Consider the following 17,974-nt stretch of genomic DNA (forward strand, 5'->3'; position numbering starts at 1 on the left):
GTCTCCCTTAGGCCAGCTTAGTGGGGGAAATGGGGTAGGTTGGGAAGGTCTCCCCAAGATGGATAGAAATACCTCTGACTTTTCATCTGTTACTTGTGTGGCTGAGTTGTGTCACTAATGATTATCCATTCCATTCATGACATTTAACTCCCTACCATTGATTGCCCGTCTCTTTTGTCCCAGGAAAGTGGTTGATGCCAATCAAAGGGAGCGCTGGGTAACTAACAACACCTACTGGGAGCTTCGCAAATCCCCCGGCTTCATCAACATGGAAAACCCTAACCTATGGTAGCATATGGATCGCTATGCACACCATATCATCATCGCTGACAGAGGCTTCTAACTATGCACAATAAGGTTTTCAAATGAGTGTCTCATTGACAAGATGACAGCGTGGAAGGGATACAAGAGCTGAGATGAGTTGATGACTTACCGTCGCCCTATTCAGCGCTGCAGCCGGCCAGTCACCCATCCAAGCATCCTCTTGGATCCCCCTCATTGAGCTTGCTGCAGAGGCTGGGTTGTCAGGGCAACAATCTTACCACGTAGATCTATCCTAAGTCGTTTTGACTTCTGAGTTTGTCCTTGCCTTAAAGTCACCTATCTACACCACACATTTTAAAGCCTTTTAGTGAAACCCACTTGAGTTCTGAAAGCGGTTTGGATTAGACCTTTGGACTACGTACTACAGTATGTGTCCTGCATGTTTAGACTGCAGCTTTCATTGGCATATCCTAAATAGACTAAGATTTATTTTTAAAAAATTAAAAAATTAAAGTTGGATATTTTTGTAAAATATCTTCAACATCATAGAATTTAGTGAAAATGTAACTAATATACAATATTGGAAGATTGCTATTGTTTCTTTTTGAATTAGCTATTTGCATTAGTTAAATCTGTATCATAGCTGTATTCTCTATTGGGACACACATTTTTTTTTTTTAAGTTAAGAGATTCTCTGGTACTTTTGTATACTTTTAGCCAGTAGTTCTGAAAGTAGCGCTCACGAGCCAAAAGTGGGCCCTGAAAATTGCGTAGTACATTACATACGTGCAGATTTGTGCACCACATCATTGCTCTCGCTCTGCTGTGTGTGCATCATGTGCCTCTTGCTAGCTGTCACTCAAATGGCTGAAGCTCATTGGTTGAACTGAAATTTCTAGGGGGCTGGCCACGTGGGGGAAAATGTAGGGGAAAATGTAGGGGAAATGTTGCATCTCAGCTTCCTGAAAAACTGTCACTTTCAAACTTGGTATTTTGTGTCTAATTGAGGTAAGACCGTAATTCTGCTCATAGATTATGCATGTGTGAACTATACATTAGCCCCGTTTATACCTGCCACTTACATGCGTCCTTCGTCCTGATCTCGGGTCTCCCGAGTGGCGCAGTGGTCTAAGGCACTGCATCGCAGTGCTAGCTGTGCCACTAGAGATCCTGGTTCGTATCCAGGCTCTGTCGTAGCCGGCCGCGACCAGGAGACCCATGGGGCGGCCCACAATTGGCCCAGCGTCATCCAGGGTAGGGGAGGGAATGGCCGGCAGGGATGTAGCTCAGTTGGTAGAGCATGGCGTTTGCAACGCCAGGGTTGTGGGTTCGATTCCCACGGGGGGCCAGTATAAAAAATTATGTATGCACTCACTAACTATAAGTCGCTCTGGATAAGAGCGTCTGCTAAATGACTAAAATGTAAAAATGATCTGGTCCTGATCTTGCCAGTATACAATTGTAAGATCTGATCAAACTCAGTTCACAATGCGTCTTATATTAGTCTACACCTGTGTAAAGATGTGGCACAATCAGAATGAGGATAGGATCAGGACAAAGGGTGCATGTTATTACCAGGTATAAATGTGGCTAATGACACATCCAGCCCAAAGCGGGAGGTTTAAAAAAAAAAAAAAACATGTATTAGTCGCCAAAGTTCCTTTTTGACCCTTCATGCAGCACACCACCCTCGTCACTCACCACAACTGTTTAAGCTACAGACAATACTTCCTTGTAATTAACTTTTACATGTATAGACAATACTGCTTTCCCTTATTCAGCTCACACGCAAACTAGTTTTGATAGTTTAAGTAAAAAAAAAAAAAAAAGTATTCATATAATTTTAACGTTCTTTAATTTCCTATAATACAATTTATCTGCGTTGTTGTCTGAGTTTTATAGTGAGAGTGCTGAATCCTAGCCTGCAGTAGAACTAGAACCACATGCCGACATACACTACCGGTCAAAAGTTTTAGAACACCTACTCATTCAAGGGTTTTTCTTTATTTTTACTATTTTCTACATTGTAGACTAATAGTGAAGACATCAAAATTATGAAATAACACATATGGAATCATGTAGTAACCAAAAAAAGTGTTAAACAAATCAAAATATATTTTACATTTGAGATTCTTCAAATAGCCACCCTTTGCCTTGATGACAGCTTTGCCTGGAATGCTTTTCCAACAGTCTTGAAGGAGTTCCCACATATGCTGAGCACTTGTTGGTTGCTTTTCCTTCACTCTGCTGTCCGACTCATCCCAAACCATCTCAATTTTGGTTGAGGTCGGGGGGTTGTGGAGGCCAGGTCATCTGATGCAGCACTCCATCATTCTCCTTCTTGGTAAAATAGCCCTTACACAGCCTGGAGGTGTGTTGGGTCATTGTCCTGTTGAAAAACAAATTATAGTCCCACTAAGCCCAAACCAGATGGGATGGCATATTGCTGCAGAATGCTGTGGTAGCCATGCTAGTTAAGTGTGCCTTGAATTCTAAATAAATCACAGACAGTGTCACCAGCAACCCCCATTTATACAACTACACCAGACTGACTGACTAGCTACCCCCATTTAGACAACTACACCAGACTGACTGACTAGCTACCCCCATTTATACAACTATACCAGACTGACTGACTAGCTACCCCCATTTATACAACTACACCAGACTGACTGACTAGCTACCCCCATTTATACAACTATACCAGACTGACTAGCTACCCCCATTTATACAACTACACCAGACTGACTGACTAGCTACCCCCATTTATACAACTACACCAGATTGACTGACTAGCTACCCCCATTTATACAACTACACCAGACTGACTGACTAGCTACCCCCATTTATACAACTACACCAGACTGACTAGCTACCCCCATTTATACAACTACACCAGACTGACTGACTAGCTACCCCCATTTATACAACTACACCAGACTGACTGACTAGCTACCCCCATTTATACAACTACACCAGACTGACTGACTAGCTACCCCCATTTATACAACTACACCATACTGACTGACTAGCTACCCCCATTTATACAACTACACCAGATTGACTGACTAGCTACCCCCATTTATACAACTACACCAGACTGACTGACTAGCTACCCCCATTTATACAACTACACCAGATTGACTGACTAGCTACCCCCATTTATACAACTACACCAGACTGACTGACTAGCTACCCCCATTTATACAACTACACCAGACTGACTGACTAGCTACCCCCATTTATACAACTACACCAGACTGACTGACTAGCTACCCCCATTTATACAACTACACCAGACTGACTGACCAGCTACCCCCATTTATACAACTACACCAGACTGACTGACTAGCTACCCCCATTTATACAACTACACCAGATTGACTGACTAGCTACCCCCATTTATACAACTACACCAGACTGACTGACTAGCTACCCCCATTTATACAACTATACCAGACTGACTAGCTACCCCCATTTATACAACTACACCAGACTGACTAGCTACCCCCATTTATACAACTACACCAGATTGACTGACTAGCTACCCCCATTTATACAACTACACCAGACTGACTGACTAGCTACCCCCATTTATACAACTACACCAGACTGACTGACTAGCTACCCCCATTTATACAACTACACCAGACTGACTGACTAGCTACCCCCATTTAGACAACTACACCAGACTGACTGACTAGCTACCCCCATTTATACAACTACACCAGACTGACTGACTAGCTACCCCCATTTATACAACTACACCAGACTGACTGACTAGCTACCCCCATTTATACAACTATACCAGACTGACTAGCTACCCCCATTTATACAACTACACCAGACTGACTAGCTACCCCCATTTATACAACTACACCAGATTGACTGACTAGCTACCCCCATTTATACAACTACACCAGACTGACTGACTAGCTACCCCCATTTAGACAACTACACCAGACTGACTGACTAGCTACCCCCATTTATACAACTACACCAGACTGACTGACTAGCTACCCCCATTTATACAACTACACCAGACTGACTGACTAGCTACCCCCATTTATACAACTACACCAGACTGACTGACTAGCTACCCCCATTTATACAACTACACCAGACTGACTGACTAGCTACCCCCATTTATACAACTACACCATACTGACTGACTAGCTACCCCCATTTATACAACTATACCAGACTGACTAGCTACCCCCATTTATACAACTACACCAGACTGACTGACTAGCTACCCCCATTTATACAACTACACCAGACTGACTGACTAGCTACCCCCATTTATACAACTACACCATACTGACTGACTAGCTACCCCCATTTATACAACTATACCAGACTGACTGACTAGCTACCCCCATTTATACAACTACACCAGACTGACTGACTAGCTACCCCCATTTATACAACTACACCATACTGACTGACTAGCTACCCCCATTTATACAACTATACCAGACTGACTGACTAGCTACCCCCATTTATACAACTACACCAGACTGACTAGCTACCCCCATTTATACAACTACACCAGACTGACTAGCTACCCCCATTTATACAACTACACCAGACTGACTGACTAGCTACCCCATTTATACAACTATACCAGACTGACTAGCTACCCCCATTTATACAACTACACCAGACTGACTGACTAGCTACCCCCATTTATACAACTACACCAGATTGACTGACTAGCTACCCCCATTTAGACAACTACACCAGACTGACTGACTAGCTACCCCCATTTATACAACTACACCAGACTGACTGACTAGCTACCCCCATTTATACAACTATACCAACTATACCCCCACTTATACAACTAGTGTATTATGAAACACTAGGGATACCTACTGTCAGTTCTTTAAAAATACTTAACATGAATTCATATGTATGTGGGAATCTGTTATGTAAAGAGGCCAAGGACTTGAGTTAGTCAAACATCAACTTCTCTTAAGTTCTTTTACAAAGTTCAGAACTTTTTTGCTTTTGCAAATCCTTTAACATGGCAAAAATGTTGATGTTAAAGCCAAAGACAAGCGTTTTAATTATAGAAACAGAAAGTAATTCTAGTTGTGGTTTTAATTATGTAGTTACAGATAAAGTTATGATATCCTTGAATATCCTTTAAACAATTGTCCAGTTACTAGAGTTTACTGCTATGATGTTGTCCTTAACCATGCACCAATACAATTTAAAAGGTTTAGCTTATTACTGCCAAACATATCAGCTTTAATGTATATTTGATGTCCCCCTGCCTTTGTCACTGTGTGTAGCAGTCAATACACAATGGTTCAATGTTAGATTACCACAGAATCTGTAAAAAAAAAAATATATATATATATATACATTATACATTTGGATTATATTGATTTGTTCTTTGTTTTGTCTAGTAAAGCCGGAAATTGAAATAGGGAAAGTGGTTCTACGTTAGAAATATGTAGAATGGAAACATTGAATTATAAAGTCTTAACTATTATTTAGTGTGTAATGTCCAATACTGCAGATTAGACAGAAAAACAATAGACATGACCACAGTATCATATTGTAGCCATGTATTCAGAAATCAATGGTTTGTCAGCGTCAATTTCACTTGCTGTGCCTTAATACATTTTATTAACACCTCGCACACAACATTGATAAGAAATCCCATACAAGTCAGATAAGGAAACCATTTAAAATCCAATCAACCAACTTTCCCCACAGAGTACGGTTCCCAACATTTGTATTATGTTACTAAATAATGACAGTCAAGGAATAGGAAGTGTTCTGAATGTGTCGCAATTCACCACGGGAGGGAATGTGTTATCTGAAATCTTGTTAAGATGTTTAGGCAGGAACAACGAGAGAATGTGTTCACACTCAATTGACATTTCCCATAAATAATCTCGAAATTCTTATTTTCTGTGCAGTCAACCATTTGTGATCACTGTTATTGTCAGTATCATATTGTCAGCCCAGTACACTACTGCAGTCCACTACATGTACATATGACTATCTCCTCTTTTGGATTGGACTGATGCAAAGACTTTACTATCAACTTCAACATAAGACTTAAATTCATCAGGGTATTTGAGGAGGATGATGTACTCTGTGATGTTCTACATGAATACGTTGTTTTCAGACAGAGACCTTGTAGAAAATAACCAAGACTTGTTTAATCAGAGCAGAACAATGAATCCTCCTGAGGAGTTAATCGGTTACAACGTTTTATGTATCTGCGTGTTTAAATGACATAGCCTGCCAATGAATGTTGCAAATGCCTTTATGAAAGATTTTATTTTCCTCAATTGGGCTTTTTATTTTAGTTTCGAACTGACATGTAACACTACACACTGTCAGCGGAGTTCTTTAAATCCATTTTCTAATGGGTACCTTCTAAAGTGCAATTGTCTAAGTACATATCTTTCCATAAACACTGTTCACTGCTGCTACATAGTGCTCGTTCTAATACAAATAAATACAACCGAGGAGTCTGTCACACACTGTGCTGCCTTGTGTTGATCCTCCAAACCCAGCCAAGCATTAGAGGTTAGTGTAGTAGTTTCAGCCAAGCATTACTGAGGTTGGTGTAGTAGTTTCAGCCAAGCATTACTGAGGTCGGTGTAGTAGTTTCAGCCAAGCATTACTGAGGTCGGTGTAGTAGTTTCAGCCAAGCATTACTGAGGTTAGTGTAGTAGTTTCAGCCAAGCATTACTGAGGTTGGTGTAGTAGTTTCAGCCAAGCATTACTGAGGTCGATGTAGTAGTTTCAGCCAAGCATTACTGAGGTTAGTGTAGTAGTTTCAGCCAAGCATTACTGAGGTCGGGTGTAGTAGTTTCAGCCAAGCATTACTGAGGTCGGTGTAGTAGTTTCAGCCAAGCATTACTGAGGTCGGTGTAGTAGTTTCAGCCAAGCATTACTGAGGTCGGTGTAGTAGTTTCAGCCAAGCATTACTGAGGTCGGTGTAGTAGTTTCAGCCAAGCATTACTGAGGTCGGTGTAGTAGTTTCAGCCAAGCATTACTGAGGTCGGTGTAGTAGTTTCAGCCAAGCATTACTGAGGTCGGTGTAGTAGTTTCAGCCAAGCATTACTGAGGTCGGTGTAGTAGTTTCAGCCAAGCATTACTGAGGTCGGTGTAGTAGTTTCAGCCAAGCATTACTGAGGTCGGTGTAGTAGTTTCAGCCAAGCATTACTGAGGTCGGTGTAGTAGTTTCAGCCAAGCATTACTGAGGTCGGTGTAGTAGTTTCAGCCAAGCATTACTGAGGTCGGTGTAGTAGTTTCAGCCAAGCATTACTGAGGTCGGTGTAGTAGTTTCAGCCAAGTATTACTGAGGTCGGTGTAGTAGTTTCAGCCAAGCATTACTGAGGTCGGTGTAGTAGTTTCAGCCAAGCATTACTGAGGTCGGTGTAGTAGTTTCAGCCAAGCATTACTGAGGTCGGTGTAGTAGTTTCAGCCAAGCATTACTGAGGTCGGTGTAGTAGTTTCAGCCAAGCATTACTGAGGTCGGTGTAGTAGTTTCAGCCAAGCATTACTGAGGTCGGGTGTAGTAGTTTCAGCCAAGCATTACTGAGGTCGGTGTAGTAGTTTCAGCCAAGCATTACTGAGGTCGGTGTAGTAGTTTCAGCCAAGCATTACTGAGGTCGGTGTAGTAGTTTCAGCCAAGCATTACTGAGGTCGGTGTAGTAGTTTCAGCCAAGCATTACTGAGGTCGGTGTAGTAGTTTCAGCCAAGCATTACTGAGGTCGGTGTAGTAGTTTCAGCCAAGCATTACTGAGGTCGGTGTAGTAGTTTCAGCCAAGCATTACTGAGGTCGGTGTAGTAGTTTCAGCCAAGCATTACTGAGGTCGGTGTAGTAGTTTCATGTTAAGTACCTAACAGAATAGTCATTGTAATAACCCCATCGTACTCTTGAGTCTCCTGCACAGTAGATGGCAGTAATGGACTGTGTTGGCCTTTACTCAAAAACAAGTGAAGGAATTCTTGCACCGGATCGCATTAATATTTTGTGGGCTATTTGGGGGTTTTCGTCAGTGCTGCTGCTGCCATGTTGACCCAGACCAAGAGACTATAGAGAGGACTGAATTACTACAGTCACAGGAACCAAAATAAAGAGTTCATGTTCACTCCCCTACAACCAGGTTACTGTCTATGTAGGACAGTCTACAGCAGTGGTTCAAATCGGAGGTAAAACATTCAAATCGGAGGTAAAACATTTTTGGGGACATTTTTCATGAATGTTAAAAAAGGGACAATAAACTTAGGATGAGGCTAATGTCGAGTAGATTTATTGAACATGTCTGTCCCACTTCACATCTAATAATTGTGTATTAATATGTTCAGGTACACAGCACACGCTTGGGATGAGTCCACCAAAACATTACAATACACACCTTGTTAAAGGAAACCAAAATGTGATTAAACCGCCCAATCTAGGCTTTGTGACAGAAACTCAGGACAAGGTGGAATCCGGTTGTAAAAATCATCCGATCATTAGCAGTAGTAGACCCATAACAACATTTCACTGCACTCAGTGTGAAGGCCAGCACAGACACAAACTCAAAGCCTTCAAACACACATATACACAGCAGCATGACTTCATACACAGCTGACATAACTAGGCTACATTACAGGTAGACTGAGCAAGATGACATCACCAATCACAACAGGGCGATTACCTTCTTAGTCATCAACATCAAAGCTACCAAGATTGCAATTATTGGCTCTTTGTAGCATGAAGAGACAATCATGGCAGTCTTGGTCTTGAAGTCTAAATCAGGAGTTGTCCCGATGTTTCTGAGTATGCCATCTTGCTACCATTAACTTACAAAATATACATGTTTTCATAATCTAGACATGTAGTTTTCTATCCTGTCATATAATGTGAGCACAATTCAAGCTAAATAACATTTTCTAATTGGAGCAGTTTTTGTTTCGACACTAAACTAAAACCTGCTGTTGGTCTTGCTCTCTGTTAATACATGTGGTAGTTACACAAAACAAGAGTCCTCTGTATGACGGAATAAAACGCAATATCAAAGAAACAGTAATATAATGGTGTTAACCAAAGCTCAAAAACTCCACTTTAAAATCAAACTAAAAGTTATAATGGACTATGTTATTAATATACGCTATGGAAAAGGAAATATTGCAATGGAAAAGTATTTCACAGTAATGTAATTAAATCTTGACTTGGCAAAGAGAAATGATAACCAATTAAATAAAGCAGATATCATTTAGTATATCAAACAGAATACCAATGTGTAATGAATATTTTGTTTGTTACTTAATTTATCCAACTGACCTTTGTCAATCTGCTTCATTATTTTGAAAATATCCCTGTGTGAAAAATGAGGGGCAGACTTACGTTAATATGTGATTAAATTAATTGATTAATTTTTTATCATAGGCTTATGTCTAAACTAGGCCAAACGAGTTTCCTCTCACTAATTTTGTGCAGTGCAAATAGTTTTACATTTATCATTCAATACACGATTGCGTGTCCTCACAGTGGCTTTTGAAAAACAAGGACAATGGGATAGGATGGAGACTGTTTTCGACATGTCAACATTTAGGCAGCAAGGCCTTTCTCAAGACTAGTGTCCATTCCCTTGTCCTTGTTTTTCTATAGTACATAAACTCCACAGGATTAGCTTTCACTGTCTAGCGCTGCTCTTTCCTTTTCTTAAAGAAACGTAAAAATGGCTGACAGACACCACAGGTGATGAACGGTGTTGACTGTCACAAAAAAAAATAATAATAAAATGGATTGCTTTGTCTGAATGTCATGATTTCTATTAATACTGCCTTCAATATTCACAAATTCCACACAAAGTGAACACTGGGGTAAGGAGTGAAAACATAATGGTATTTTCAGTTGTGATTAAATAGGTGTTTCCTCAATTCCTTAAATCGTCTGTGACGTTTAACTACGATCGTTCATTTGATGGAAGCCATGATCTTGATGTACTGGAGAGCGCTGTGTGCGGCGTCGTTGTGTGCGTTGCCGCAGGAGATGCCCGTGCCGTGGCATACGGTGACGGGTGACGTGGACAGCTCTGCCAGGCACTGGTACTGCCCGTTCACTGTCAGCTCATCTGCCAAGCGAACCACAGACACACTACACTGTACAATACACCTGGGAATAGGCCCGTTGAGCCATTCTTGAAAAACAGACAAAGTTCACATCTATGAGAGTTATGGTGATTTCACGGTCAGTAAAAGGAAGAGATGAACTCTACTCACCGATGTCAAAGTATGTGACTTCAAAGCCCTGCTCTTGGGATAGCTCCAGCATCATCTGGATGTAGTCTGTGTTGGGAATACTGAGTGGGTTCCTTCTCAGGAGAGACATCTTCTCTGCTGAGGAGTTACGCAAGTTCTCCAATCGGACACCGGGCTTTGGGATCTGGAATGAGTTGGTCAAAGAATACACATTACATTCATTCTAGATGACAAAATGTACCTAAATATGTTTTTATCATTCTTTGTGAAGAGGCCAAATAGAGAGGAAATATTCTACGTACCCATGTGATTTCAGGACAGCCAGACACATTTTGAAGTTTTGCCAACATTTTCTCCGCAGCTGTCCTTTTAGCCACCTTCTTGGAATTTCCCGTTGCTATCGGTTACATGTGGATGACATACAGCACTATGAATGACTCAAATGAACACTTCCGAAAGTAGAATGTGTTTAAATAATCCACCAATCCCAAAAAAATAACACAACTAATATGTTATTTCAATGCAATGATAAAACATTTAGAAAGAATAACAGTGGAATCACCATACCAGTCTCTGTGAGCGACTCCATTCTGCAGGTCACAGTGAACTCTCTCTTGTGAGGTGGGCCTGCCTCTGTGAAAACAGTGTATTCAGGGAGGCGCCATCCCCGCTGCAGGGCCAGCTCCTTTGTGGAGGAATCCATATTAGCAAAGAGGTGAAAACAAGCTTGCAAAAGTATTCGCCCCCCTTGGCATTTTTCCTATTTTGTTGCCTTACAACCTGGAATTAAAATTGATTTTGGGGGGTTTTGAATCATTTGATTTACACAACATGCCTACCACTTTGAAGATGCAAGAAGAATGTTTTTGTGAAACAAACAAGAAATAAGACAAAAAAACAGAACTTGATCGTGCATAACTATTCACCCCCCCCCCCAAAGTCAATACTTTGTAGAGCCACCTTTTGCAGCAATTACAGCTGCAAGTCTCTTGGGGTATGTCTCTATAAGCTTGGCACATCTAGCCACTGGGATTTTTGCCCATTCTTCAAGGCAAAACTGCTCCAGCTCATTCAAGTTGGATAGGTTCCGCTGGTGTACAGCAATCTTTAAGTCATACCACATTCTCAATTGGATTGAGGTCTGGGCTTTGACTAGGCCATTCCAAGACATTTAAATGTTTCCCCTTAAACCACTTGAGTGTCGCTTTAGCAGTATGCTTAGGGTCATTGTCCTGCTGGTCCCAGTCTCAAATCTCTGGAAGGCTGAAACAGGTTTCCCTCAAGAATTTTCCTGTATTTAGCGCCATCCATCATTCCTTCAATTCTGACCAGTTTCCCAGTCCCTGCCGATGAAAAACATCTCCACAGCATGATGCTGCCACCACCATGCTTCACTGTGGGGATGGTGTTCTTGGAGTGATGAAAGATGTTGGGTTTGCGCCAGACATACCGTTTTCCTTGATGGCCAAAAAGTACCTTCTTCCATATGTTTGGGGAGTTTCCCACATGCCTTTTGGCGAACACCAAACGTGTTTGCTTATTTTTTTCTTTAAGCAATGGCTTTTTTCTGGCCACTCTTCCGTAAAGCCCAGCTCTGTGGAGTGTACGGCTTAAAGTTGTCATATGGACAGATACTCTAATCTCCGCTGTGGAGCTTTGCAGCTCCTTCAGGGTTATCTTTGGTCTCTTTGTTGCCTCTCTAATTAATGCCCTCCTTATCTGGTCCGTGAGTTTTGGTGGGCGGACTTCTCTTGGCAGGTTTGTTGTGGTGCCATATTCATTCCATTTTTTAATAATGGATTTAATGGTGCTCCGTGGGATGTTCAAAGTTTCTGATATTTTTTTATAACCCAACCCTGATCTGTACTTCACAACCTTGTCCCTGACCTGTTTGGAGAGCTCCTTGGTCTTCATGGTGCCGCTTGCTTGATGGTGCCCCTTGCTTAGTGGTGTTGCAGACTCTGGGGCCTTTCAGAACAGGTGTGTATATATACTGAGATTATGTGACAGATCATGTGAGAATGCTATTCATTGACTACAGCTCAGCATTCAACACCATAGTGCCCTCTAAGCTCATCACTAAGCTAAGGATCCTGGGACTAAACACCTCCCTCTGCAACTGGATCCTGGACTTCCTGACGGGCCGCCCCCAGGTGGTAAGGGTAGGTAACAACACATCTGCCACACTGATCCTCAACACGGGGGCCCCTCAGGGGTGCGTGCTCAGTCCCCTCCTGTACTCTCTGTTCACCCATGACTGCATGGCCAGGCACGACTCCAACACCATCATTAAGTTTGCCGACGACACAACAGTGGTAGGCCTGATCACCGACAACGATGAGACAGCCTATAGGGAGGAGGTCAGAGATCTGGCCGTGTGGTGCCAGGACAACAACCTCTCCCTCAACGTGACCAAGACAAAGGAGATGATTGTGGACTACAGGAAAAAAAAGAGGACTGAGCACGCCCCCATTCTCATCGACGGGGCTGTAGTGGAACAGGTTGAGAGCTTCAAGTTCCTTGGTGTCCACATCACCAACGAACTATCATGGTCCAAACACACCAAGACAGTCGTGAAGAGGGCACGACAAAGCCTATTCCCCCTCAGGAGACTAAAAAGATTTGGCATGGGTCCTCAGATCCTCAAAAAATTCTACAGCTGCACCATCGAGAGCATCCTGACTGGTTGCATCACCAACTGCTTGGTCTCTGACCGCAAGGCACTACAGAGGGTAGTGCGTACGGCCCAGTACATCACTGGGGCAAAACTCCCTGCCATCCAGGACCTCTATACCAGGCGGTGTCAGAGGAAGGCCCTCAAAATTGTCAAAGACTCCAGCCACCCTAGTCATAGACTGTTCTCTCTGCTACCGCACGGCAAGCGGTACCGGAGTGCCAAGTCTAGGTCCAAAAGACTTCTCAACAGCTTCTACCCCCAAGCCATAAGACTCCTGAACAGCTAATCATGGCTACCCGGACTATTTGCACTGCCCCCCCACCCCATCCTTTTTACGCTGCTGCTACTCTGTTAAGTAAGTATTTATGCATAGTCACTTTAACTTTACCCACATGTACATATTACCTCAACTACCTCAACTAGCCGGTGCCCCCGCACATTGACTCTGCAACGGTACCCCCCTGTATATATAGCCTCCCTACTGTCACTTTATTTTACTGTATATATAGCCTCCCTACTGTCACTTTATTTTACTTCTGCTCTTTTTTTCTCAACACTTTTTTTGTTGTTGTTTTATTCTTACTTTTTTTGTTTAAAATAAATGCACTGTTGGTTAAGGGCTGTAAGTAAGCATTTCACTGTAATGTCTGCACCTGTTGTATTCGGCGCATGTGACCAATAAAATTTGATTTGATTTGATTTGATGTGACACTTAGATTGCACACAGGTGGACTTTATTTAACTAATTATGTGACTTCTGAAGGTAACTGGTTGCACCAGATCTTATTTAGGGGCTTCATAGCAAAGGGGGTGAATACATATGCACGCACCACTTTTCCGTTATTTTTTATATATATATATTTTTTAAACAATATTTCACTTCACCAATTTGGACTATTTTGTGTATGTCCATTACATGAAATCCAAAAAAAAATCCATTTAAATTACAGGTTGTAATGTAACAAAATAGGAAAAACGCCAAGGGGGATGAATACTTTTGCAAGGCACTGTATTCATAACCATAAGGACTATTTTTCTTCTGTTCCCCTGAAGGTGCTCAATGACAACAGAAATGTGTTACTACGACTACAGTCCTGCAACAATACACAGCCCTATTGTCTTACAACAGGCCAATAACAAAGACACCTGCAGTTTCCCCACTGAGTTGGGTTGGTCGTTGGGCTCTTCTGGGATGCCGTTACTCTCCTTCTTTATGTGAAGGCTGCAGTGGGGGGAAATCAGACGTAAAAAGTTAACAATGTTACTGGCTGTAATGGTTGCAAATGCTACTTGTTGGCAGATATTGTCCATGTTAACTCACGGTGTTCCAGTGTCTATTTCCAGAAGGTTCAGGACAGACTCAGCGGCCTGGTGTTTGGCAGCTTTTTTACTGGATCCTTGACCTGGGATACAACAACAGAATGACATCATATTGAGGATGAGGCAAACATGAATATAACTTTGAAGCCCATGTTGTTTATACAAGCCCCCCTAATTATCTAGCTAAGTAGAATGTAATGTACACAGCTAGCTATCTAAGTTGCAAGATGACTCACTCACCTGTGCAGGACATATCTCCTATTGTAACGTTGAAGATGAAGCTGGGTTGGTGCGCCTCCCCTTCAGCCTTTTCCATCACGTACACGGGAGGGTTTCCAATTTTGGTTCCGTATTCATGTAGAACTTGTATGGGTGTTTTACCAGGGCACGGTGCCTGTGGTTGTTGAATACTCAAGCTGCGTAAAAAGCATGATGAACAGTCATTAGTGTCACTGCATTGGATTCAATGGTATAGCTGTGTTTGTTGTATTATTTAGCAACCAATGACAGTCCAAGTTGTGAGAAGTACAGTACAGATAGCTAATTGGGCATTGCTAATAACAATTATACCCAGGTAGCTATCTAGGGTTAGCGTGCTAGCTAACGTCGAACATCAAATGGATGTAGCTAGCTGGTAGCATGACAGACCTCTTGTTATATATTATTGACAACCAATGACAGTCCCAAGTTGTGAGAAGTACAGTACAGCTAGCTAATTGGGCATTGCTAATAATTATATAGCCTTCAAACTACCGCTCCAACAGATCCATGGAAGAAGCCATTTACATCGATATTCACACGGCCCTAACACATCTGGGCCCGGTTTCCTGTTGGCGAGGGAACTTAGGCTTTGGTGTGTTTTAACAATGCATCTTTCCTACAACGGCCGAAAATGTAACATACTTGAGTAAAAGTAAAGATACCTTAATAGAAAATGACTCAAGTAAAAGTCGCCCAGTAAAATACTACTTGAGTAAAAGTATTTGGTTTTAAATATACTTAAGTATCAAAAGTAAAAAGTATAAATCATTTCAAATGTCTTATATTAAGCGAACCACGGTTAGCCAGAGGCACAATCCAACAGAGACATAATTTACAAACAAAGCATGTGTGTTTAGTGAGTCCACCAGATCAGAGGCAGTAGGGATGACCAGGAATGTTCTCTTGATAAGTGCGTGAATTTGACCATTTTCTTGTCCTGCTAAGCATTGAAAATGTAACGAGTACTTTTGGGTGTCAGGGAAAATGTATGGAGTAAAAAGTACATTATTTTCTTTAGGAATGTAGTGAAGTAAAAGTTGTCAAAAATAGAAATATTAAAGTCAAGTAGAGATACCAAAAAAACTACTTAAGTTGTACTTAAGTATTTTTACACCACTGCACAATACTGACTACGTTTCAGCACCTAGAGAGATATTACCACCTACAGCTGCAAATATTGAAGTGGCTTATTCTAATGCTTACCCAATACAAAATCACAGATTTGGCACATCATTGCGCACATGTTAGGCTACACGTCATGAAATATATTGAGACAAAGTACTGACAGTAGCCTACAAGTAGCAAAATAGAACTCAATTGATTGAACATTAAATGTATTTCAATATGATTGAAATAGGCCTATAGCCTACTGTTTACATTTTTATGCAGTCATCTCGGTTTTCATTTGAAGCATATTTTTAAACGTTGCTTGTTTGTATCAGTTGCAAAGGCATTGGCAACTTTATTTGTAGTCAACTTTGTTCTGAAAATATCGGCATCACTGAGAGACAGATAAACCAGTGGTTCTATGTTTAGCGGAGATCTTCTGTGTATTAGTGACGTAGGAGGGCAAAAAAAAACATCAAACGACGCACTTAGCTGTTCTACAAGTGGTCTGAGACAGGCGTTAGATTACGAGCCTTTTCAAGTACAACGTTAATAACGATGGTTTTGGGAAAAAACTCTGATTTAACGATGCTCATACGAAGGTTCTAACGAAGAACTTAACCTTTAGATGCTTTTGGGAAACAGGGCCCTGGACAAGAGGTACACCTATGTGAGAATGCTGTTCATTGACTACAGTTCAGTATTGAACACTATTGTTCCCTCCAAGCTCCTCACCAGGATCAGAGCCCTGGGTCTTGGCACTACCCTCTGCAACTGGATCCTGGACTTCCTGACGGGCAGACCACAGGATGGGAGAATTGACAACACCACCTCCTCCACACTAGTGCTTAACACAAAGTTTGCTGACGACACCACCACGGTTGTTGTCAGGCCTATGACGAGTCAGCCTATAGGGAGGCGGTAAGTGAATTGGCATTGTGGTGCCAGGACAACAACCTCTCCCTCAACATCAGCAAAGCAATGTAGTTGATTGTGGACTTCAGGAGGCAGATGGAACACGCCCAGATACACATCAACGGGACTGCAGTGGAAACTCAGCAGTTTTAAGTTCCTCGGTGTCTGAAGAAATTCGGCATGTCACCCCGGGTCCTCTCCAAATACTACTGCAGCATCATCGAGAGCGTCCTGACCGGTTGCATTACGACGGCAAGGCCCTCCAGCGGCGGGTGAACACGGCCCAGTACATCACTGGAGCCGTGTTCCCACCCCATCCAGGACATCTACCAGAAACGGTGCCTGAGTAAGTCCCGCTTCACCATTAAGGACCCCACACACACGAGCTGTTCACTCCCTTACCGTCAGGTAGACGGTATCGGAGCATGAGGTCTGATAAGAACAGGCTCAGAGACCGTTTATATCTACAAGCCATCAGACTGCTCTACACTTGAACTGGACTGACACCTGCACTTACTCTCCGCACATTAGCACACATGCACTCACTCACATATAGGCATTCATGCTACACACACATCGCAACTGCTGCTATCAGACTCTTTACTTACAACTGCTAATACTGCACAATTTAAACACTTGCCCCCAATCCCCCCTTTCTCTGATACATGTCTAAATACTGTCCTATAACCCCCCGTATATGGGGTAAAATGTGTATTCTATTCTACTGCGCCATTTACTTTCGTATTCTATAGTTATTTCTTATTGTTGTTGCATTGTCGAGAAGGAACCTGCAAGTAAGCATTTCCTTGGACGGTGTATAACATGTTTAGGATACGACTAATAACGTTTAACTTGACAATAATGCAAACTAAAGCTAGCTGACTAGCTAGCCAAGTAAAGAGCATCAAATGGATGGAAACCAAACCGACGTAGCTAGCTAGCTGGTAGCATGACAGACCTCGTGTTGTTATTGTGCGTTGTCCTTATTAGTGTAGGTTGAAATCCGTCTTGAGACATGGCTAACAATAACTAGTTAAGAATTTTCTTGGGTATACTGTTGCGCAAATATAATTGGTGTGCTGCAAAACAGGCGAATTTGGCTAGCTAGGGGGGAGTTGCCGATTTCAACTGGCGTCTTGTCAGCAACACTAACCAATCACTTACCTGTCACGGAATTTAGGAATCTTTCTAAATAAAAGTCTC

General features: G+C 42.1%; 2 protein-coding genes and 1 long non-coding RNA gene across 3 annotated transcripts in view; 1 reads left to right on the top strand and 2 right to left on the bottom strand.

The window, feature by feature from the left end:
• LOC311129813 (oxysterol-binding protein-related protein 6-like) overlaps nt 1-410 on the top strand; it is a gene marked incomplete at its 5' end in the record, with an annotated part of 60,412 nt that extends 60,002 nt beyond the window's left edge. The window contains one exon of the mRNA XM_084162268.1: nt 184-410. Coding sequence (XP_084018394.1) covers nt 184-292 — 109 coding nt within the window. The 3' untranslated portion in view covers nt 293-410. The remainder of the gene's footprint in view (nt 1-183) is intronic.
• A 5,461-nt stretch (nt 411-5,871) lies between these two features.
• LOC311128723 lies at nt 5,872-8,346 on the bottom strand. Its single transcript, XR_014613225.1, has 2 exons — nt 7,123-8,346; nt 5,872-7,018 (listed from the first exon to the last, which is right to left on the bottom strand). It is a non-coding gene; the product is annotated as an uncharacterized lncRNA (long non-coding RNA).
• Nucleotides 8,347-8,535: 189 nt separating this feature from the next.
• On the bottom strand, nt 8,536-17,886 carry LOC311129068 (interferon-inducible double-stranded RNA-dependent protein kinase activator A homolog). Its single transcript, XM_084161337.1, has 8 exons — nt 17,730-17,886; nt 14,729-14,904; nt 14,490-14,571; nt 14,315-14,390; nt 11,059-11,176; nt 10,794-10,888; nt 10,513-10,675; nt 8,536-10,364 (listed from the first exon to the last, which is right to left on the bottom strand). Exons 1-8 carry the CDS (start codon nt 17,786-17,788, stop codon nt 10,207-10,209), a joined length of 927 nt encoding a protein of 308 aa, XP_084017463.1. The 5' UTR covers nt 17,789-17,886; the 3' UTR covers nt 8,536-10,206.
• Between the last annotated feature and the right edge of the window lie 88 nt (nt 17,887-17,974).

Source organism: Coregonus lavaretus, assembly GCF_964263955.1.
Source record: "Coregonus lavaretus genome assembly, chromosome: 5".
NCBI classification, from domain to species: Eukaryota; Metazoa; Chordata; class Actinopteri; order Salmoniformes; family Salmonidae; genus Coregonus; species Coregonus lavaretus.